This window comes from Branchiostoma lanceolatum, chromosome 4 (assembly GCF_035083965.1).
Source record: "Branchiostoma lanceolatum isolate klBraLanc5 chromosome 4, klBraLanc5.hap2, whole genome shotgun sequence".
Classification (NCBI taxonomy): Eukaryota; Metazoa; Chordata; class Leptocardii; order Amphioxiformes; family Branchiostomatidae; genus Branchiostoma; species Branchiostoma lanceolatum.
Window position 1 is genome coordinate 26,445,706 of NC_089725.1, and position 23,797 is coordinate 26,469,502.

General features: G+C 40.4%; 1 protein-coding gene across 2 annotated transcripts; it reads right to left on the reverse strand.

Moving 5' to 3' along the window:
- Nucleotides 1-93: 93 nt before the first annotated feature.
- LOC136433719 (putative N-acetylated-alpha-linked acidic dipeptidase) lies at nucleotides 94-23,206 on the reverse strand. Of its 2 annotated transcripts, none has more exons than XM_066426171.1 (18): nucleotides 23,019-23,206; nucleotides 21,495-21,875; nucleotides 20,552-20,843; nucleotides 19,833-19,955; nucleotides 19,251-19,431; nucleotides 18,636-18,726; nucleotides 17,895-17,990; nucleotides 17,320-17,405; nucleotides 15,312-15,431; nucleotides 8,426-8,508; nucleotides 7,669-7,732; nucleotides 7,211-7,278; nucleotides 6,468-6,550; nucleotides 6,021-6,111; nucleotides 4,845-5,100; nucleotides 4,399-4,480; nucleotides 3,634-3,726; nucleotides 94-1,351 (listed from the first exon to the last, which is right to left on the reverse strand). In XM_066426171.1, the coding sequence occupies exons 2-18, from the start codon at nucleotides 21,827-21,829 to the stop codon at nucleotides 1,159-1,161; spliced, it is 2,337 nt and encodes a 778-aa protein (XP_066282268.1). In that variant the 5' UTR covers nucleotides 21,830-21,875; nucleotides 23,019-23,206; the 3' UTR covers nucleotides 94-1,158. The 2 variants fall into 2 exon arrangements, with proteins under 2 accessions (XP_066282268.1, XP_066282269.1); XM_066426172.1 differs by having other exon boundaries at nucleotides 21,495-21,924.
- Nucleotides 23,207-23,797: the final 591 nt, after the last annotated feature.

The following is a 23,797-nucleotide window of genomic DNA, read 5'->3' on the forward strand; positions in this document are numbered from 1 at the left end:
AAGCATTTGATGAAAAAGATTTTGTGGCAAGAGGCCACCTGCAAACTGCAAAGGAATTACCAATATGTGAGAGAAAAATTCCCAATACCAGTATTTTATTTATTAATTTATTTATTTAGTAAGCAACTTACACCAAGTAGGGGCCTGTATCATACTTGTATCATACTTAGTGTGGCCACTGGATTGTATGCATTGTACAGTTATATTTTTCAAACTATACTTACTATACTTCAATCAGTAAAAACATCACGATTAAAACCTACCCACTACACCAATGTTTCACAATGTGTCTCTATGTCAAATATAGGAGTTTCTCAGCAACTCTTTCCCTTTAACTGCTAGCAGCATAATGGAGCTCTGTCCAGCTATCTGTAATGTACAAGCAGCTCTTAAGTATAATGTACCCTGGATATCCACCATGTAAGGTTTAATCCACTCCTTAACTTGCCCCCTTACCCCAAACACTGGAAGACATAATAAAACTATAGCTCTACCATGTACACTCACTTTAAAATATCAAAACTTTCATAGTATAAAAAGCCGATCGACCAAATAAATCGTTCTGATTTGCATATCAACAGAAGTTCAGGTTGTGACTGGATGTCTTAGTGCTTTAAGAGTATAAAACTAATACTAGTAGTCAGACTACACTGTCATAAACATTGGTTTAGTCCAAGTAATCTGACAGAACATAGTCAAGCCTGATATGCGTAAAAAGAACCCTGATATGTTAAAATGCCCTCTATTGTTATTACCTTTTATAATTACACCAAGCTCTTTGTCAGCTTTACTAATTTAACAGTCACCTTAATTTCTAATTGCCAGACTTATTCATTTTGTTCTGAAATAATATTGGAATACCACCAAAAAGACGTCTAGTCACCTTAACCCTTAGAGATGTCTTTGATAAAAAATGATAAATAAAGGCTCTATGTCTACGTGTCTAGTTTTCCAACACTGGAAGAGTGGATCATATTTGCACCAAGTACTGCATGAGTGGAACATATTTACACAGGTATTAGAAAAGTGGAACATATTTGTACCAAGTACTAGAAGAGTGGAACACATACATGTATGGGCCAATTACGCCAATAGTGGAACATTGCACCAACTATAAGATTGGCAAGAGTTCAGTTTTCTGACAGCTGACAGCCGCGATTATGCTGTGTCTTCCTGAAGAGTTCTTGCAGCAGCGTCGATAGTGAAGGTGAGAATGGACAGCTGTCTCTTGAAGGTCTCCCAGGCAGGGTCGGGGTCCTCGCTGTGGTCTACTGCAAACAGAGCATCCTGTAGGCCCGGGAAGGAGGAACTTGCATAGATGTTGTGCTTACTGGGGGCAACAACGACATGCCTGTAACAGAGAAATACAACATAACTTAGAAAACATTCATGTTAAACATGATGACCTAATGATGGCATACATGTACCGCCAAGTTATACATAAAGTTTATAGTTGGGAGCTTTTTGTTTTTATACTTTTCTATCCTGCCAAGTTCTTAGGGTGTCTGACTTCTTTTGCCAGTATAACACCACTCAAAGTCTGAAAATTAATTTATATAGTAAGCAAGTTAGTGAACTTGATAGTAAACTTGTACCTCGTACATTGTAATAGATGGCACACATATCAGTTTTTCATTACAGATTAAGTGATTAACCGCTGGCATTCAAAAAAGTTTCATACATAATGTATACCGCTGCGAGTAAAAAAAGTATTTCATGCAGCAGACATGCATGTATACTGGCATTTTTTATGCCATGGAGCAGGTGACACTTACTTCACAAGCCAACATCTTAATGAATAAAACATCACTGCTTCAGCCTGTTGATGATAACATCCCAGCTCTTAAAAAGGGAATGGCGCCTGGCATATAACTTTTACTGCTCACTTATTTTCCTCCTCGGCTCCTCTACAACCTGTGACAGATTCTCCCTATGTTCATCACCTCTATCATAAGCGGGGGGACAATAAGAATCCTGAGTATGTTCCCCCCAGGCCGACCCATTCAAGCACAAGCACTTAATTCAAACTTGGCCATAAAAGTATGGCTCTAACTGCTTCTCGTGTACGTCCCTTTGATGTATCTGAAGGACATGGGCCATAAACAAAACAGTCCTTCTGCTTCACTTGAACAACAATTAAGGAAAAGGGGCCTGATTTCCGGATCTCTTCCTTTCAAGAAGATTAGGTGGTAAAGTCATGATCGTTCATTAGATGGGATCTCCCTGGAAATTGGCGCTCCTTGTCCCCCACACTGAGAGAATATATGAAGATCCTCAGCCATCGAATACGTCATACTGACAGGTCCCCAAGGACCCTGTGTCATCACCAATGGGTCTATGGGAAGGCTAATTACCAGGAAAAATCAGGCACTTAGGAGCAACATAACGTTCAGCTTTAGGACTGTAATCTTGCCCAACATTAATAAGGAGCATTGTTAGCCCTGCAAAGAAGCACTTTAGTGCTCCCAATCAAGGGTTAATGTACAGATATTACCAAGGGAGGATGGCAGGCACCACTTAGTCAGGCACATGCATGCCACCTGAGAAACGTGCAAGACCCACTCCTGTGCATTAGCGTGTGGCGGAAAACTTGCGGTTCGAAGGCGGCGAGAAAACTTTATCACAAGACATCTGCCGTTTTCAAGCCGCACAATTTGTAGCCCTTGCGTCAGTGTGAGGAGAAACATTTTTTATTGGACAGGAAAGATTGTACGACGAAGTGCACCACCGGTAGTGTGTGTCACATTAAAGGGAAAACACACAGTAAAGTGGAGTGGAGTGGCGGCTGTAAAATCCACGTACAGAAGAAATCACGTACATCAATGCAGGTTACTGAGAAATCTGCCTCTGAGTGCCGACTAATTGCTCAATATATGGAGGTCGTTTTGAGTCACGACTGACTCATGGTTTATACATTTTGCTTCTCAAGAAAGGAAGTAACTGATAACAAGACAATTGTCCACATTTTATAATCTATTTCTCACATTTTATGCCTGAACTGTCCCAAACAAACCTGGGAACTTAGATGAACAAGTCATTGGAAAGAAAACATAAAACCATAATGACTGTTTCAGCACCAGGGACAGGCATGTTATTTGCTATGTTTTATCATTACACAAAATATGAATACATCTTCTGCTTACAATGGTCCACATTGGCCTGGCTATCTGATCCAAAAAGCTTCATTTGTAACTTTTGCCCAGCTACATGACAAAGACCCAGTTGAATTCTATTCATTAATACAGAATCACACCTTTTTTTCATATATTACATTGCGTCCAAATACCAAGTGATTAAAAAAGGAATTTGCCATTCATCCTTCAGGTCTTAGAATTTCAAAAATTCTGTGGATGAAGTACCACGGTAGACAGAGTGGATGAAAACATATTGTATAGAATCATAATGAGAGAAAGAGTGCATGAGAGAGAAAGAGAGAGGCAGATACAGGCTAGTTTAACCTTTTCCTTGCTGAGGTAATACTTTTTTCACCAACACTGACTGGTTACAGAGTTAGGCAGCAGGAAGAGGGCTAACAGGCAAAAGGGACAGGATGGCCTATGGACAGAGACAGCCTCCTTTACATGACCCCTGATGGAATGATGGAGACACGGCGGCTCACAGAGTCAAGGTTACCTGGCTAGAGGACGGCCGGGCAAGCCCTCTGGCTCGATGAAGGCTCGCTCCAGATACATGACCTTGTCATTCATCTTCCGCACCGCAAACGGGCTGGGAAAAACAAAAAGCAGGTGAAGAGGTCAACATTCCCAACAGTTTTATTTAGTTTACCTAGGGTTCATAATAGTAAAGGGTCAAATAGGGGAATGAGGGTGTAAACATTATAGAACAAGACAAAGAAATAAACATAGAGACAGAAAGCAATATCTCTGTTTTCACAGAGGTAAAATTGATACTTTCAAGCTCTGCATAGAGTTGGTAAATCACTGGATAACAAAGTTCTTTGTACACAAGCAAAGAGAATGGCTATGCACTAACTCTTTGGTTGTGTACAAACAAGGTTGTAATCCAATACTTTCAAGTTCTTTTGTTTTGCAGGACAAATTTACAAGACAAGACCTAGTAAGTTTCTCTTACATATATTTGTGCTCTTTTTTTAAAGAAGTAATCAAAAAAAACTTTACTTTCTTCACAAAGGTAGAGTGCATATACAAATGTACATGTAGTACTAGATAAAGACATCATTGAACAGAGTCAAATTTCAACTCAGAGGGACACTGCCCATTATATTCTGCTTCATTCCCTTGACACTAGCAAGACTTTAAAAGTGATATACAGCAGGAAGAGAACAGCAGTGTCCTTTAAACCCTCCCTTCTCTCCTGCCCGGTGTGCACATCAATGTTTCAGTGACAAAGACCAGATCGTGTAGGAACGGTCCTCACTTGTTTCTGTCAACGGCATGTCTCTGTTGCTCCAGGTGTGTGGCTGCTAGGGAGAACTTCTGCACAGCAGCTTTTAGTCCATCTGAAAAGGACCAAGGACCTATCAATCAAACCCTACGACATGCGGCTACTTCAGGGAAATTGTTGTATAAGTGAGATCACTTGTGGCAACACAAAGAAGCCTCCCCTGTGGTGTACCCAGAGCTATTACAAACTTTTGCCATCTAGAAGTTATCCGCAATGCTCAGAAGAGGATGTGATAATATCGCAAATAGTAAATATGTCATCATTGATAAAAATGGTACATGTCACAACGGAGTTTGTCAGAGTTCTCCATCCTCCAGAGGCTTCACAACGTGTGGTTGCAAACAAGTCGTAAACTTTTGTTCCTAGGTTACTTTCACTTTACTGAGTACACAGTTAGCATACAAGAAGATAGAGGTTACCTAAACTGATATTCTTTTCGTCCAGCTTGGCTTTTGCTGCCTGTTCGAACCCCTCAAAGGTTTTCTGCAGGAAGTCTGCATAGTCCTCGACACTGAGTGGGAGCAGGAGAGAGTCGGCCATGTTGCGAGCTAGCTCCCCCCAAATCTGAACAACTGCCCGGTGATACGCGAAATCTGGGTCGATGAATTTCTTGACATAGTCATACGTCTCGTACGCCGAGTGGTACATGGCATAGGTGGAGATGTGGTATGTTTTCTGGTAACAAAGACAATACAAAACAAAAAAACATGACATACACATCGCTGGCAGACTCGTTTGTGTCTTGGCTTTTGGCATCTTAAAATAGCATCATAAAATCGCTATGCCACTTGGAGGTCTTTTCTCTGAGACATTGCCAACATCACTACTGCCAGCTTGATGTAAAAGACAAGGGCAGTAGGAGGAAGAGCCGCATCGTCACAGCACCAACCTGATTCACCGTTCCCCTTCAGAAGCTCTGGCTGTGTGTGCCTGTCACGCATCGGCCTTGTCAGCCTCGTGGACAACGCCCTTAAATCTTTGTTCTCAAAACCAGGCTAAGAATGTTGTTGTAGAAATACCAATGTGCCCTGCTTGTTTTGTTGTTTTTCTCTCTTTTTTTTTATATGGGCTTTGAGTCAGATAAACAGATAAACAGTAGATAAACAGATAAATATCCAAAGAATCCCATATCTTTACTGAGAAGAATTAAAACCTTGACTATACACATTATATGTCTTAGTGGTCTTAAGGTGAGGATACCCTCCAATAACCCATCAGTCTATACAGCTTTAGACCTATACATCTCCCTTTACAGAGCTGGTATGGTCATGGATTTTGAACTCATTGGAATATAACTCTGACTTTATTTGAATTACAACATCACAATACTTGTGGAGTACAAGGCAACAATTGCTGGTATCGTGCAGTGCCATACATTACATATTACAAAACATATTCTATGCAACAATTGATACAAAATGCAATGCAATAGATACAGTCAAAAAAGAATGCAGCAGCTATTACCTACTAGTAACTAAAAGTCTATAGAGAAGTGGCTTAGCTGGAAGAATTTGGTACTTAAAGAAACAACGAACAGCTAGATTAATTCAGTTATATACTAGCTCAAGCAAAGGCCATCGTGCTAAGTCACTTACCCGGTCATAGTCATATCTCATGTCCACAGAGGTCACACCAACTCTGTCCAGCAGCACTGTGTAGTCACTGCCTGAGCCAATGGAGCCAATCCTATGAGAGGCAAGGAAAAGGGTAACAATTAGCAGAGAGTGAATAAGAAAATGGTGGGAAGATAACATAAGAGTGGACAGGACTAAGCTTATCGCAAGCGATGAGAACGGCAGACAACAGAGTGAGGTGGAGCAGGATGGTGGAGGATCTATTCATGGAGCCCTAATGACCCAAAAAGAGGTCATGGGATAGGTGAGGTGAGGAATAAGAATATTTTACCCAATGGACATCATGTCAGAAAAAGGTCACTGGAAAAATTTAGCCAAGTGCAAATAACAATACCCTATTTTTATCTGAAGGACATCATGTCAGAAAGAGTACACTAGACTTATTCAAGATAAAGGAACACAACGTACATGCCATCTGGTTTCATATGTTTCCAGGTGTCATACACTGTCGGCCGACCTTGCTTGACCTCCTCTGGGTTCGGGTTGGGTACCTTAAAAAATGTGACAAATTAAACACACAGCAATCATGTCTCAGTACTCAACTAGCCGCTGTCCCTGGGGAATGCAGGTACGCGTACAGGTTACATATGTGTGTGAGTAACAGGATGGCTGAGCGGAAGTCTTTGTAACAGGTGATCCGAACACCAGGTGTTTTTTTAGGCTTCTAGAATTACAGCTTGGGTTCTAGGATTTCAAGGTTTGAGGGAAAAATTGCTTTTATCTATTTATTAATTTCTGTGTTATTGAGCCAGGGTGGCCCATTCAAGCATCGTACTGCTTTTCAGTGGGGCCCTGGAAGTGCTTTGCTGAAGACAGTCACATTTCTCCATCTGTATGTTTTTCCTTTCTATTCACATTTACAAAGACGACTGTCATCAGGGCAGCTTATTAAAGGAAACACCATGCAGAAAATGTGATTGTTTAAAAAAAAAACCTTTGCATTCAAATTCTTCTCTAGTCCTACAGAATATTTTTCCTCTAGAAAGACCCTTAACATTAAACATAACATACCATGACACAACATAAGATAACATCCTGATAAACAAACAATTTACACTTAATTCTTTTCTGTCAAAGTGCAGTGACAATAAACTGTGTAAGAAGTATAGCATTGTTTAATAGGTAAAAGGCATGACATATTCTGTTCCTACCTGTTTGGTGGCATTGTACAGGGCCTGGTACAGAGGTGGGGTGGACTTTATCAAGGGTGTGGCTTGACCTGGGACATTCAATTCAAATACAATATCATATATGACTTTCAGGGGCTTTAATTTCATTCATACAGTCTGTGAAAACTGTAATTCATTCCTTTATCTAACCATCAAACACTTTTGTCTATTCTAAGAAAACAAGCATGTCAACATTGCACATAGCAAAGGGATGAAGTATGACAACATGGTCACAGATATACAATAAGCAGACAACACAGATTTCTGATTAAAATATGTCCCTATGCCAGTCCCATTTTATACAACTCTGACTCAAGGCAACAGTCTCAAGCTTGAGATTAGGCATTTTGTACTACAGTGCATGGGTGAACAAAGCATTGTATATTGATAAGGTATAAAGCATGACATTTTTTCATGCTTATTCTAGCAGGGTAACATACCTTGAACTGCAATGTCAATGTTGACATAAGCCACAGCTCTTTGTCCCAGAGTCTTGATATTGTCCTATAGTTAGACACAACATAAGCTCTCTCCTTATAATGATGTTTTCAACCATGACCCATTAAAAAGATTCTGCAATCAGTGAGTGAGTAGGGTATGTCGTTTGTTTGGTGTGTGTGTGTGCGTGTATCTCTTGCATGGTATGCCACAATCAAAAGATTTTGTACATGAGACATGTGAAAAGAACTAAAAGAATTGAGAAAATATGGAGCTGGCATCCTGGCATCTAGAAATGGCTATTGGTCTGTGTTGCTTGTAAGGACAAAATGACAGTCTTCACTTTAATGTAATCTTAAGTGATAAACCTTCAGGTACAACCCGTACAACCAACCTGTAAACATCACTTGTTTAGCAATTTTTGTCTATTTCTATAGAATGCGTTGTAAACATCCAATGTACAGTCTAGGTGATAGGTGGTCAATATCAACAGTATCACAAAAGTCAATATTAATAGTACTACAAAAGTACAAAAGAATTTTCTGTTTAGGGAATGAAATCTAGGGTAAATGTTGATAATGTATACATTCTGTATCTATTTCACATGTAGTAACTATTGATTGTGTACCTATTTGCATATCCTTCAATGTCAGCCCTTGATAATAGCCTGAGGCTACATGTAGTTGGACAGGCTTGACTGTAAGCTGTACATTGTCGTGTGTATCAGCTGAACAAATGAATGTCATGAATCTGTCTCACCTCCGTCCACTCTGAGGAGCCAATGAGGCCATACTCCTCTGCACCCCAGCTGCAGAACACAACAGTGCGCCGTGGTCTCCAGCCTGAAATCACACGGACTTTGTTTGTTTCTCATCTTAACCCTTAAGTCAATCTCTACTAAGGCTGTAAGCTGTGTGATGCACACAGCATCCGGTAACCGCAAATTCACAAATTTTTGCATTGTTTGAAGTTCAAAATTCCGTAGTACAGAAGGAATTCAAAACACACATTCAAAATATCATGAATTTGCGGCGGAGAGCTCACCACAAGATTTACAGTAGTCATGTCATTAGAACTCTAAAATGTTTCTAATTTGCCAGCAAGGTCATTGTCATACCGGGTAGTTGTTGTTGATGTAATGCCTAGTGGCACATGGGTCAACAAGTTTCCTTGCTGTTTCTGTAGCAGGGTATATTTTTACAAGGAGAGGTTGCTAGCCCTTTCCCTTTAATCAACGAGCTCAAGGCCCCTCCTTGAACACAGGACCCCCATTTTACGTCTATTCCAAAAGATGGGTGCAGCCTCTATTATAGTATTCAGAATAACTTGGGAGCGGCAGTGTTGCTCATAGCTTTATGCAAGATCTGTATTCAGAAAAGTCATGTTTGTACACATGTTTGTTTAATCTTCAAAGAAAACTACAGAATATTGCAAAATAAGAGTTTTTCATTAGGCAAAATAACAGGGATTTTACACTTCAAAGAAGATTATCCAAAAACAAGAGACCCCCCCTGCCTCTTCCAGGTATCTAATCATCTGTAATCCCACTTGTTGCATTACTCCCTAATCCATCTCCTGGGTAGGAAGCCCCAAATTGGCCTTTGTACTCCTGGATCAATGGCACAGCTTACAGGGCTTACGGGGACTTACAGACCTGCGATCAAGATCAATGGTGCCCACACACACCCGAGAACACTCCGGCCCAGACTATCACAAGTACAAGGGGAGGCCATAACTCTCATAAGCACTCAATGTACGCTTGCATCAAGGAAACCAATCCTCCCATCAATTCTCAACTCCATCTGTAGCAGAGTAAAGGAGTTAAAACTTAGCTGTGAGATCTAAGGAAAGCACTTTGTCTTCTCTTTGCAGGTACTTTCAGTGCTGGTTATACTCAATACCATTGACTAATCTTCACATGACTAAGATGACATTCAACAAAGCCATGCTGTTTTCAATCTTTGTTATCTTGTTGTTGCTATTGAGGTCAGAATAAATTCATTACATTCATTGTACCATATGTATGCAGTAAAACTATCTGAAATATCGCATGTCCCATGCATATAGACTTCCTGATTTGGTTGGTATAGTTGAATATGACTGCTGCAGATAACTTGGAACACATTTCAGATCACAGATTAGAACTATAAAGGCTTCAGAATGACTGATGGTCCGAGCACTGCCACGGAATTGAAATCCTTGACCCCAATCTCAAGAAGTCCTTAGATGCAAACTGATGGATCTGAGACATTGTCTGTTCCCAGAAGATTACTGTGGGAAGACAACAGGACTAAACTGGAATGGAGAGAAGCTTTTGATATGACAACATCTTGGCCTTGTTACAAGTACACGTAACATTACGTACAGTCAGCTACAATGTACAATATGCGCTCTATGTACAGAGAAATGCAGGAAAACTAGAAAGCAATACATACAACTGTTAGTGTTAGACACCTTTCGAATTGTATGCTACACTTTGCCAAACTATGTACTTTGAAGGTGAAATGTTCTTCCACAAAGTCACATGTTTCACGGCCACGGAACAATGAATAATGGGTACAATGCGAACACACAAAGCCCTAAAATATAATAGTGCTATAAATACTAACGGTGACAATCCATTGATAAAGTGTGCCTATGTGTTGGCAATTTTACATCCTGAAAGCATGGGATCCCCTCATTTGTCGTATCTGATCCCCATTACTGCGTGCAGTGCAGTTTGCTTGAAACTGCAGAAGATCTATTAGTATGGGGAAAACCCGCAATCATATGGATCCGGCAACCTTGGCCATCAATTACTCGTACTTAAGTTTGTCAAAAGTAGAGCTGGTATCACGGATTCCTTCCCATGTCTGCCCAACACTGCTCAATATTGCATGACGCTGGCTGAGCAGATTTTCATTGGATTGATCGTGATTTTGGCTTAAATAAGAGGATTTTCCTCATTGTGTGGCACTAAGCCGGGGGCTTGCGGGTTTGCGACATGGAAAGGTACAGAGATCATTGAATCATCTTCAATCACTGGGAGGCAGGCTCTTGGAAGACATTTGTGGAACCACCGGAAGCTGTCATACCCAAAGGCTTGATCTAAGGTAGCAAAGGTCCCAAGCCACAACACCTGTCACTGATCAAACCAATATGGGAGTGCAAAGGAGCGCTGAACAAGGACGCACTTTTGGGTCCCATTTGGTTCGAGATGCTCTTTCCTGGTTTGAGTTGAAGCCATGACAGTAAGGACACTTGATCAGGTCCTGCACTTTGTGACTTACCAGGACTTGCTCCAGGATGTCACCTAATTGTAGAGTGCACTTAGTGGCACCAGGTCGGGCCAACCGGCTTTACTTTCTCACTCTTAAAGGATGAAAGGTTTTACCTTATTTCATCTGCACTCCATTACCCAGTTTTATGATCTTTGGAAGTTGTTGCTCTTTGAGAAGCTTGTATTTACAAATCACATCAGGCAAAATAAGACAACGTTGATGCCACTTCTGTCCATTGTGCTCTTTGGTAGGAGGAATGTTACTCTAACTTGTAATATCAAGAGAACAGGCAGGTAAAACCATTACATTAGGGAAGAGTGACTACCAACAGAACCCTTCCAAATCCATTTACTGACTCTCAGATTTGACTTTCTAATCTTATGAAAAGAAAGGCAACAAGCGCGATGTCATTACTTTCCAATGTTTGTTCAAACAGTAAAAAAGACAAAAAGACTATTTCTCCCCCACCATAGTCTTGTCAGTAGTCTTTCTGTTTAACCCTTTAAAGCTCTGTAGAGATCAAAGGGCAGGAGAAAACATGAGGAATCTGCATTTAACAAACTTTATCTAAAAAAAAGACTTTTAAAAACTAGAATTTTGAAGCAAACAAGCATTTCAGCACCAAGGACAGGACAGAAATAACTTAATAAGACAATAAAAAGAATTAAAGTGCCACACAAAATATTAGTGATCTGCTTGTAGCAAACTTTATCTCAAGTAAAACTAAGCACCCAACCCTCTCTTCAAGGGAAGTAGGGATGGCCAGATGTACTTGGCTATAGAAGTGAGCTGTAACAAAGCCACATTGCACTATCAGCCATCGAAAAAGCATTCTGCTTGGTCTCAAGCATTCTGCATCCAGTTAGACCAAAGAAGAAAGCTACCAAAGATAAATAACAAAAAAAACAAGGATTTCAGCACCAAGGACAGGGTTCAAAAAACTTCTCCTGTGTTCTAAAACTACATGACAGAAACACCTTAATCTTATTAACAATACATAAAAATCAAATATTTGGTCAATAATTTTATCTATAACTAGGTATAATGATGTGATGAATCCACTAATGCTAATGGCAGAAAAGCCTGTGTCTAAGGTAAAATACATGCACACGAAAACTCTCGTTATTCTCTAATTTTGGATGTTTCTAAGGATGTGATGAATCTGCTAATACCTATTGGCAATCTCATTATTTAAGTGAAGAGGAGCCGTGTAGACTACACCCTAATTTAAGTCCAGGGCTCGAAATAGTGGGTGCATGTGCACCTGTGTGCACCCAACATTGGAGCTGTGCACTTAATTTTTGACTGTGGGTACACTGGTGCAGGTAGATATTTTTGTACTCTATAGGGTAACGGTTCTCTTGTACACTAGCATACAGAATATTCTTGAAATGGAAGTATCAGAAAAAGCAATATAACCTTTTGATGTACTTGATTTGATGTATTGCTTGGTTGGAATCTGGACAGAATTACAGATTGAAGTTTTTAAGAGAGGCAGTAGCATCAAACTTATGTTTTGCTGACATTCAACTTTATCTATGTGGTGCACCCACAAATCTTTCTGTGCACCTAACTTTTGTGGAGAATTTTGAGCCCTGAAGTCCCTACTGATGATGTTAGACTCTTAGTCTAGATGGCTTTCGTGTGAAAATTGACTTAATCATATCATATTCAGGTCTCCTATACATGTTGGAATATTGAACTAATTGTTTCCCATCATCAAATTCAAAGTGCCCCCACAGCAATTGTGAATCTGCTAGCAATGCCACTCCCAATTTCAACAATACTTTATTGAAAATGTATCAATAAGACCTGTCTTTGATGATATGTGTCTTAAATTCTGCCAATCCTTAACAAAAAAGGAGTCAGGAAATTGCACTATATCCAAAGGGAGATATTTTTTTTAATCATGTTCTTTTTGCTTACTTTTTTTATAAATCATTTGCCACGTAGAAAGGCTAGTTAGGCTACAAACTTTAAGGCAAAACTATTTTTGCAGAATTATAAGCAGTAGTCAAGAAATTAAATGAAACTCTACTTTCACACACTGGTGTTCTGAGTTTTTACAACAGAAAATATCTCCCTATTAGCTGTATGACAGTGCAGTGACAAATTCTGAACACAGGGGTAACCCAGGTTCATCTACAAAAAGCAATCTAGCTAAACAAACATATTAAATCTGCACATAATTTGCTGACAAAGCCGCCAGTGGAAACGTGTAAAAACTGACAGATTTATCTATCAGGTATGTAGGTCATTACACAAAGAATCGTGATAGCACCTTGATTTACATGTCATGCTTGCCTGGGGTAGATTTGTAAAATAGAGCAAAGAAACTTTTCAAAATGACAATCAATCTCCTCTGTAGTCCAGATTTGAAGCTTTTCTTATATATCAAAGATGATATTGGTATTATTGTCAACTAATTTTGATACACAGTCCATATCAAAAATCCCTACTTCAGTGCTTGTGTTTGTCACATTCCATACCTGACTTGTCAGTCATCCCATTTATGTTCACTTTCCAAAGGAGTACTGAGGGCTATGGAAGGACTTATTGATTTTCATAGTAAGGGCTTTCTCAAGAATGGATCTAGGCCAAAGAAAGGAGTCTCTAAGAAAGTAGTTACAATGTCATAGATCATCTTTGATACACGCTACATATCAAAGGGCAGCACAAAACATCTGCCTTTAAGTTTAACACACAAGACTAAAGTATTGAAGAAAACAAGGATTGTTATAGCTCGTTATGCAGTCAATTGTAATGTCTTGACTTTGTCAGCAGGGCTAGCCCTTTGTAATAGCCTCAGGCTAGTTGGGCAGCCCTGGCTGTGCGTCAGCCAAACCAATAAATAAATAAATAAACAAGGATTTCGCCACCAAGGACAGGACCCAAATAAGTTAAGACAGTACCAAATAAAATCAAAGGGCAACACAAAACATTGGAGATCTGTCTTTAGCAAACTATACCTCAAATAAAATCACACAAGGCTGAAGTATTGAAGCAAACAAGGATTTCAGCACCAAGGACAGGGCAGTACCAAAAATAGGAAAGCACAAAACAATATAGATCTGCTTGTAACAAACTTTGCCCCAGGTTAGATTAATCAAGACTGAAGTATTGACATGAACAAAGATTTCAGCATCAATGATAGGGCAGCATACAACAATAGGGATCTGCCTATAACAACCTTTGCCACAAGTAAAGTAAAGTAAATCAAAACAAAACAAAAGTATTAAAGCAACGAGTTCAGCACCAAGGACAGGGTCCAACTAACTTGTCCCGTGTTCTGAAACCACATGGTAGAGAAGACAACAAGTTATCCTGATCAGTCATGGAACAAACAAACTCATCTGACTATTCTCAGCCTTCAGTACCCCCACAATCCCCAGCTCCCTCAAACAGATGGCCCAGCTAAGTAAAGATACTCTTATCTGTCATCAGACTGTTTTTTTCTTGCGACTTCTAAACACCAGCTGGCAACTGTAATGTCTAAGTACAGATAACAATCTGAAACAAGATGACTGGAATAATCAAATAATTCACAGATCTATTACATTTCTCAGCAAAGAGCTGTAATCAGTTTTGTTAGCAGAGGATTGAACAGCAAATCCATTTTTGATCATCGCCAAGAAGCCTCTATTCTTGACAACACAAGAGCCACATGGTTTCTGTTTGGAAGCTTTACCCCGCCTGTCACACTAGGTGTTATTTTCTATCATGATGTAGTCACACAAAAATGTCTGATTCCCATGTTCTGCCTGTGGCAAACAGCCTCCCAGAGGCTTTAATGGATCCAACATTCAAGTTTCCTTAGGGCAACATCTGTGCAGCTGTTGTGTAACTGTAAGTCAGCTTTACTAAGTAACTAATGCACACTTGACATTCTGATGAGGTTATCAGAACTGGTTCCACTAGAACAGAAGTTGTTCCACACATGTAGACGACCGTCAAAACACTTGCTTTAGTGCATGCCGAGACTATCTGCCGACAACAGAAGCTTTTAGTTCAAAACCCTTTTTCTGAGAAATGACTGTTTGACATTTCCAGACAAACCAAAAATATCTTTTTCTGGATTGATCTTTATTAATAGCATGATAACACAGTAACATATATGAACAATGCACCTGTGGTCATCGTAACAGTTTTTGTACATCCTGTCAGTCGATCTATTCTGAACCTGTCATAGTGGCATTGATATTGACTTGCAGTCCCATTAAGTAGAAAAAAAACTTTGATTCAGTTCCCAGTTTATGATCATAAGTTGTGCTGTGGTGAAATGCTTTATTGTATTGAGCTACCTGACTTTATGTTCTTTTTTGGGTTTGTTGGGTAGTTTTAAAAAGTAATGGTTAGGTGGAACATAAGAAACAGATGTGTCCTACCTTCCTGTAGAAGTTTTCCATAAACCCTGGTCAGTTCTAGGAGGGATGCCGTCCCACTGTTGGGATCAATAGCACCAAACACCCAGGCATCACGGTGGTTACCCAGCAGCACATAGCGGTCTGGAAAGTTGAACAATCAATCAATACACAGTATTGGGTCCTGATCAGAGCTGTCTCCAGGACCCGTCCCTGGATCCCGGGACAGAAATTTGCTTGTGCGGATGGAAAAGAATTCAATCCATCCATCCATCCGGAAAAAAAATCTAAACTTTATGACACGAAACTGAGGAAAGAATATTGTTTTTAGCTTAAAATGACAAGGAAAAAATGAACAACGAAAATGAACAATGGCTCCCAAACAATGACAAGGATGAAAAAATTGAAAGACAGCCCTGGTCTTGATAATTGGACTGTGATCAACACTTTTCTGTCAGCCCTGATCACTTTAACTGAACATGAGACCACCCTAAAGATTCAGAAGTTAGATAAAAATAAACATGCAGTACACCCTTGTGCTGGCAGATGTTGTCAACATTGAATCAGGATTGAAAAGAAAATGATGGAATGTTTGGGTGCCATAGTTTTCAAGAAAGCAGCAAATCATACCATACATCTTGGTTCTCTCATTGCTCACATATTTTCACTAAAAACATTCCAACATTTTCTTTTCAATCCTGATTCAATGTTGACAACATCTGCCAGCAAAAGGGTGTACTGCATCTTTATTTTTATCTAACTTCTGAAGCTTTAGGGTGGTCTCATGTTCAGTTAAAGTGATCAGGGCTGACAGAAGGCAGGGGTTCATCTAAATTGGGAAAGAGGGGCGCTGCGCCCTCTTGTTTCAGCCCAGCACCCACTTGTCGAATTCAGATTTTTGCTTAATCCCCAGCATACCGCCTTCCCTCAGCGATCAATTCTTCCATAAATACCTAGAATTGGCTCCCTCGCCTGTGTGTGCTCCCTCTTGTTTGATTTTTCTAGAAAAAACCCTGGAAGGTGCATTTTGACAGTCCTAGAACTTTTACAACTGAAGTTGATGTAGTCACTTACATGCTGAACATAATGGTTAAATCACATTCAGTGTCATCTCAACTACCATCTTTAAGTCCCATAATACATACTTTACATGCACGTATGACAGATTTCAAAAGCACCTTTACAGATCTTTCATGTCCCATAATACATACTTAATGTGCACAAGTGCCAGACTTGAGAAGCACCTTGTTGCCACATATTCATCAGCGGATGGCAAATATGCTAGAATGCAATTTTGACAAATACGAGCTGCTTGATTTCTTAATGACTCCACCACTACAGAAAAGTACATGTTCAGTCCTGCCATGCACTAGCACTTTTCACATGGAGTGTGCTTTGATTGGACCTAAGTTAACCATATCTATCTACACATTGTGTTGGTGAAAGAAAATTACATATCCACATCTTGTCTAATTATAATTTTCATTGGGCAGAGGCACTTGCTTCCCCTCTCTCTTGCACGATCAAACCATCAGTTCTACGTATGGCCAAATCAGTCGCTGTCTCGTGCGCTCCACTCGAGCACACACCAAAGGAATCAAAACTGATCACGGGCTGAGATAACGTCACATTCTCCTCATGACTTTTCACTGATGGCTCTACACTTCTGCCCCTTGAAATGGAGTTTTACATAATCCATAGATTGTGTATCACTTCCTGGCAGCCAGGTAATAAAGGTGAACTGTGGGTTCTTTCAATGACAAAATGATTTTTGCCTAACTGTGTGACCAAACTCTGTGCAACAGTGCCACCTAGTGGAATGCATGTGCATGTACATTTCTACCTCAAAAACTGAATGTCACTACAAAATTTGTCTCAGTATTTTTCCTTAAGACAACTGATTTTACTGAAAGACAACACCATTTTTCACTACGAATCAGCAAACAACGTCTAAGAAAAAATATCAACCTGCAGATATACCTTGTAGAAGGACACAGGGGAAATCCCTAGCTCACTGTAACAATTCACCCACCTGATTCTATGCTTCCATTGATGTACCCAATCACATTGGTGATGGTCCTGTTCTCAAAGACGTTGTGCACGTGCATCTTCATCTTCCTGGAGGGAACAAGGAGGAGTTGCTTGTGTTAACATTGTTTCTTCAGATTCTTTACAAGGTTTTTGACTGTCACATTGAGATATAACTCTTGATATTACGTCCAACTTGTGAATGATTGAAACTGCATCCTAGAATCATCCTAGGTCATCCTTAGAATTCTATACGTATACGTTATCTATTTTGCTGTCATTCTAGAAATGTTTTGATGTGTTTTATACTGATTGTGGTTTTATCAACCCAGTGTTATATACTATGTACATGCAATTCAGCCTATGGCTGCAAGGTGGCAACATGTGTTACAGTCTACTATTGTATTGTACTGATTGTGCTTTGAAATATATGATTGATAAAAACATGCATCCATCTAGATGTGTGTGTGTTGAACTTTGTTGATCAACATTTTACAAAAAGGTGTCTGATTATCAAATTGAAACACCAAAACACACACATCATCAACAACAATAAGAAAGCATGTTGTTTTATCCTACCCGTTGGCATATTCCCCGGTGAATCCTGGCCCCAGTCTGTAGGTGATGTTCAGACCTCCTGCCCAGCCTTCTGGAGCCTCTGGTCCCCCCAGGTTCCTACATGGACACGGCACACACAAGAGTTCAACATTACATCTAGGATGAGAAATACTAGAACACACAGTAGCTGGTACCATACAACAAATACAGTTTGAAAGTCCATGGCAGGTAAATATATCTATGGTAAGGTAAGGAAATCATTTCAGCACCAAGGACAAATCTTTTGAGGATGCTTTTTCTATTGGCCAATAGTGCAGTGTGATGCACATGCACATGATTAAAGGCTTAATACCCCGTCCAAAATCTATTACAACACCATGACTTACAGTTTCTTTCAATCAAACTGCTGTGGAACATGGCACACACTACTATATATATAAATTCAATCAGGAATAAGACATTTGTTGCAGTTGGCTAAGGTGATTTCTTGGTTCTCTGATCCATGTATTGTAAATCGTGAAATATTCCAGTGGCTTTATGTTCGCGAATGAACAAATCATATTAGAAACATTTGCTCTGTCTTATACTACTGTACTATTGTACTGTATAGAAAACCAAATGCCTCCTTTCCCTTCCTATCACAAAATTAAGTACCCATGAAATGAAAACTTTTTACAGTAATCATCATTCATTATCTTGCACACTGTGTATCTCTGCTTATAAAATTCATATCATCACAAATGAAAGTGTTCTCCAAGGTACCTGAGGTACTTGACAGCATCGCCCCAGCTGATGGGAGTGGTGGGGATATGTGGCAACTTGGCATCTTTCTGCTGCAGTCTATACGCAGTGTCTGTGGGTGTGAAGGGGACAACTCTGTCTCATTGTCACATGAAAGAGTCTCTTGATTTTCATATATTTATCACTACTATAAAGAGTAGTGTATGTGTGACTAACTACTGACATATGCATAACATATATAAGACATTGATAGAGATTCATTTTACATTGATAGAGAGATATATAAACAGATCTACAATTATCAGTAAAACACCAGTCAGTCAATATACACATGTACAAGTACACCCCTGGTAGTCTACATGACAACTGCAGATTAAATTGTAGCTCCTTTATAAATTAATGACAGTTGCTGGTCGTATGTTGGTGATAGTTACACAGAAATGTTTGTTATCTTATGTCATGACAATAAAGCAAAAATGGTAAGGAACATATTGATGTCTTGGAGTGAATGGGAAAAGAATAGATGCATGTTATATTAGATATAATCATTGGCAGTAATAACAACTTTACATCTAAACCATATAGACTTAGATGTTAAGTTGAGAGCTGATATTGTATATCAGATCTTCCTCTCACCTGTTGAAGGGAAGCCAGGTGTGAGTGCATCTCCCTGCCCAGTGAAGAGTGTCCCACGCTGTAACCCAGTCTCAGGCATCCACAAACCCTTGGGATATGCGGGAAGGTTGAACGGGTCAACGTCCTCTGGGTCAGAGTAGAGGATGACCCCTATAGCTCCTGCTGCCTCTGCATTCTCCACCTACACAGAGCATGCAGAAATAAGGGCAATAATGGCATGTCACAATTCACAATATTTGTCAGGATTTCTGGTGAAGAAGCACAGAATGAAGATGTACAAAATGAACAAGCACAAGGTAATGAAAAAAAACTCAATGTGTGACATGACCCAATTTCTGTCCAGTCTCTGCCTAGGTTGCATGCTGTACTCTCAGGCCGACTAACTCTCCTGGCATGTTATGTCTATTTGACCAAGTTCTAGTATTTTTCCAGCGACCTATGGAGTCTGGTAGACTCATTCCTGTCAGCGTACAGTGGTAAGTGTCAGAAGTAAAACGTTGTCAGAAGTTAGGTGTTACTTATCAAATTTAGCTAATGTCTGTCAGCTGACTCATGAGACGAGTATCAAAAGTAACCTCCCACCTTGCTGCCTCGGAAGATCAGCCCGTATCTCAAGATGACGATTTTTCCACTGCAGTCGATGTTGTTCTTCTGTAGGTACTCAAAGTCTTCTACTGTTCCATAGTTACCATACACCAGGTCACCCTGAAATAACAAACAAGTGATTATCATTTCTTAAAATGTCATGAAGGTAATTTGTAACATACAACTATTTTCTACGTTCATCTTTTAAATTGCATAGATTTTAATGTGGATATAACTTATATTGATTGCTGTTGATGTTTTTTTAATTCTAATGTTTCCTCTGTATCCTGAGAGTGATTTTGCTGTAAGTTTCAACAGATTTTATGTGACTTTGTCACATGCAAGTTGATATCAATAAGACTGAAAACTAAAAGACAATACATGTAAAAACAAAATGTGTTAAGATATAACATTTCAAACTTTGTACTTTATGACTTTCTATCCATCCATAACCTCCATTCGTCTCAACACACCAGCTTTGCAGGTGCGTGGTGGCAGCTGGTTATACTTATAGTACATCAAACAACCTGTCCCATCTAAGACCATCTAAAACACATCTAACTGTGGTGTTTTAAGGTATCTACTGGACTCGTGACAATAAGATCAACTCTAAGATAGTTTTCAGAAAAAAATGAATTGTTAAACACCTCAGTCCTACGTAGGTTGGTTTGTAACTAGTGCAACTGTCAATATTAGTTTAATCCATGCTGCAGTACCTCTGGTTCTCCGCTGGGGGAGTAGGCGTTGAACGGTCGCGTCACGTCCGAGTCGTTCTGCTGCGGGACGATGGGCTTCTCGTGAGGCGACGACTTCTCCACTTCTTCCCCGGCGTTAGTGAGGATGGACACGTAACTGTCGGTGGTGTTGTCAGGGTACGACATGAGGACGGTGTAGGGAACCTTCCTCACCACATCCAGACCGTAGTCCTGCCACTTGTCGTGGACGTAGTTTACCAGGACCTGCTCGTCACGGGCACTGCCTGCCAGGTGAGGCCTGGCTGTCAGAAACCTGAAAAGGGAAGTACAGAATGTGTAACAAAACTTGTAGTTTGGATAAACACATTAACTGGCTTTCTCCTAAAACCATTTATTTCTTCATAGTCACTATTGGAACTGTTACTTTTTCTAATTTTTGACAAATCCTGAAGTCATCTTGCTACTAGTATGTCTCTTTCTCGGTAGAGGAACGAAAGGTACTCAAATGTATGTTTGTTTAATTTGTACTCCAGGAGGAGTAGCTACATACTCACTGTATGATAGCTAATGGAGGTAATAAAGTATCCAAATGTACTTTTTATTTCAACTGATCATGAACACAGTTAATGAAGTACATGTATTAAAAGACAACTGATGATGACATACTTCACCCCCATACCCATGCTGCTTTGGGACCCTTCTAGAGCCACAGACAAACATAACAGTCATGGCAATGTTGTATTATGTACATTCAGAATTACAGAAAGACACATACAGACGGAAAAAGACAACCCAACAACAATATTTCACTCCCTTGGGAACTGAAAATTATGATAATGGCAAATCTAAAAGAGCTGGCTACTTTATAACTATCATCTAGAGTCAAAACAATATTAATGCAAATTCGGATATCCGATTATATTTACAGTTCGATATCTAGACTGAGACAACAAAACACACAAACCTCAAGTGTTTATCAATCTCTGCAGGTTTCACTTCGTCTATTATTCTCTGGGTGATGCTTGTGTCCCCATCTCCGCCCCATGGTTGTGGTCCTCCCACCATTTTCTTACTTGACTCATACCCAAGGATGGCGCCCAAGATGACACCGAATAACAGAACGACGAAGCTGACAGAGATCAGGCGACATTTGGACCAGACCACGGTCCCTCTGTGTCGCCGCCGGCGGAAGTCGTACAGTTCTATGTCGTCCATCGAGTCGCCATCGTCAAGGTAACTCCGCTTGTTCGTCATCCTGTGCACTGCCGCCGCCTGCACCATCGGAATGGCGTCTTCCATACACCGTCCGCAACCCCTGTCTCCAGCACACCGCTAGGGGAACTGTCTGCAGCGTGACAAAATAAGGATGTGATGCACAGAAATCAGTCTTGGCCCTGTTGGATTTAACAAGGCTTTGGGTCAGAGGTCATTGGATGGAACCACTCGGGATTTCTAGTGTGAGAAACATTTAATACCAGACTAATGGTTGTCCTCTGAACGGAATTCTAGACGACGCCAGTTATTGCGGTTTTACTAACGGAAAAGCTAACAAGAAGGTCTAAACCATGGAGGTTGGAATAAATCAGGTTTTACCACGGAGTAAGGGGTGATAAGGAGTTAGAGGGCATCCTGGGCTGATTATGTTTGCGGTGAAACTCCATGTGTTTATTTTTCAACAGAACACAATGAAAAAGTCACCCATCTTAACATCTGCAATTATAACACCTCAGGTACAAAGTAAACAGTTCTCGACTCGGCATTGTCTAGATTTGCTTAACAACACCCAGACGGACCTTTGCACATGCGTAGTCGCAACCGTTAATGGGCTTATTGCGTGCAACAAGCGTCACTTGAGGTCTATTGTTTCAAACTTAATATCTGAGAGGTGAATAACATCATCATCATCATCATCATCATCATCGGTCGGTCGCGCTGTGAATAACAAAGCTTTTTTTAAATGGAACCAATCTGTCAAAAGAAAAATTCCAGACAAACAGTACGCTTACAGCATTACCGAAGATAGCCACAAACGCAGCCTGGGCAGTAAGATAGTATTTGACATGTAGTTGTGAAACCTCTTTCTTTGAAAGTTTCAACTTTGGCAAAAAAATTAATCAGATCGTAAACAACATGGCGGCCACATTCTCTGACGAACAACGTCAAATTATGTTTTGGCCTCCCGTTTATAATACAGCTTAATGTATCACATTGAATGGGAAATGTTGCATTCCGATTTACCTATGGTCAACTTAGTATACATATCAATGCACAAATACTGAGGTAAGTTTGCCACTCGGTGAGAAAAATCTGTAGAGTACTGGTAGACGATGCATGCATAACATTCAACTATCTTTCTGCGATTTTCAGATCGGCATGATTTGCGAACCACTAAATTCTATCCACAAGCATTCTCGTCTTGTCGAACCACCCAAGAAAGCATTTACAAATTTTCGTGCTACTCAGATATCAATAACAGTTAAAAACGTACCTCAAACTTTGTGTATAATTTGTCGCGCAGAACTCGATCGCGCACTGAGATCTCTGGCGTCGAAAATCAGCTGTCCTCCCGAGCCCAGGTTCATTTGTGCAGAGCTGCGCTCTCGGTCCCAGGATCAACTGTGTGTCATCACAAGTTGCCTCCATGCGGTCTATTCATGTATTGCACCAGCTCTCGCTCTCTCTCTCTCCGTATCTCTCTCCCTATCCAACTGAAGTATCCCTCCGCTCCAGTGTTGAAGACATTTCACTTGATAGGTATGGGGATTGACATCGGGTGTTGGTGTGTTGGTGGGACGTCCTCAACCGACAAGCGGACTCTTTCAGCAACGAGTAATACCGACTCATTGGTGTACTCTACTCATCATCCGATGCTCTTGCTTCATCTCGTCGTCTTGCTACCCTCCCTGTCTCCCTTCTCCTGTGCCTGGCCCTGTTGTACCCCCGTGTACACGCGGCAGGCCTCACCTGTTTTCACTAATCTCTCTCACCTGTTCTTGATGACATCTTTTTGCATTCCACACCTACGCGAGAAAGTACTTGATTAGAACACGTACCGCTCACATATCATATAGACGGCACCAAAAGCATAATCTTCTTGACGAAGGTAAGTAATTGGATAAGTCGCATCCCCTTTGATGGGAATCTGCTGGGGGGGGGGGGGGGGATACCCGTACGTACCCTCAGCGCTGTACGCTAAATTCAAACTGGCAGCGGCTACGTGTTACATCAAAGGAAGGCCGGCTTCGCTTTACGCTTGACCTACGCACC

What these genes read in the sequence shown, in the direction of transcription:
- LOC136433719 (XM_066426171.1), bottom strand. Translation starts at nt 21,829, where the DNA reads ATGGAAGACGCCATTCCGATGGTGCAGGCGGCGGCAGTGCACAGGATG. An exon ending in GCTCCTCAGAGTGGACGGAG is followed by an intron (nt 7,733 to 8,425) that starts GTGAGACAGATT and finishes GTCTAACTATAG; the next exon opens with GACAATATCAAGACTCTGGG. An exon ending in CATGCCGTTGACAGAAACAA is followed by an intron (nt 3,727 to 4,398) that starts GTGAGGACCGTT and finishes TGTTTTTCCCAG; the next exon opens with CCCGTTTGCGGTGCGGAAGA.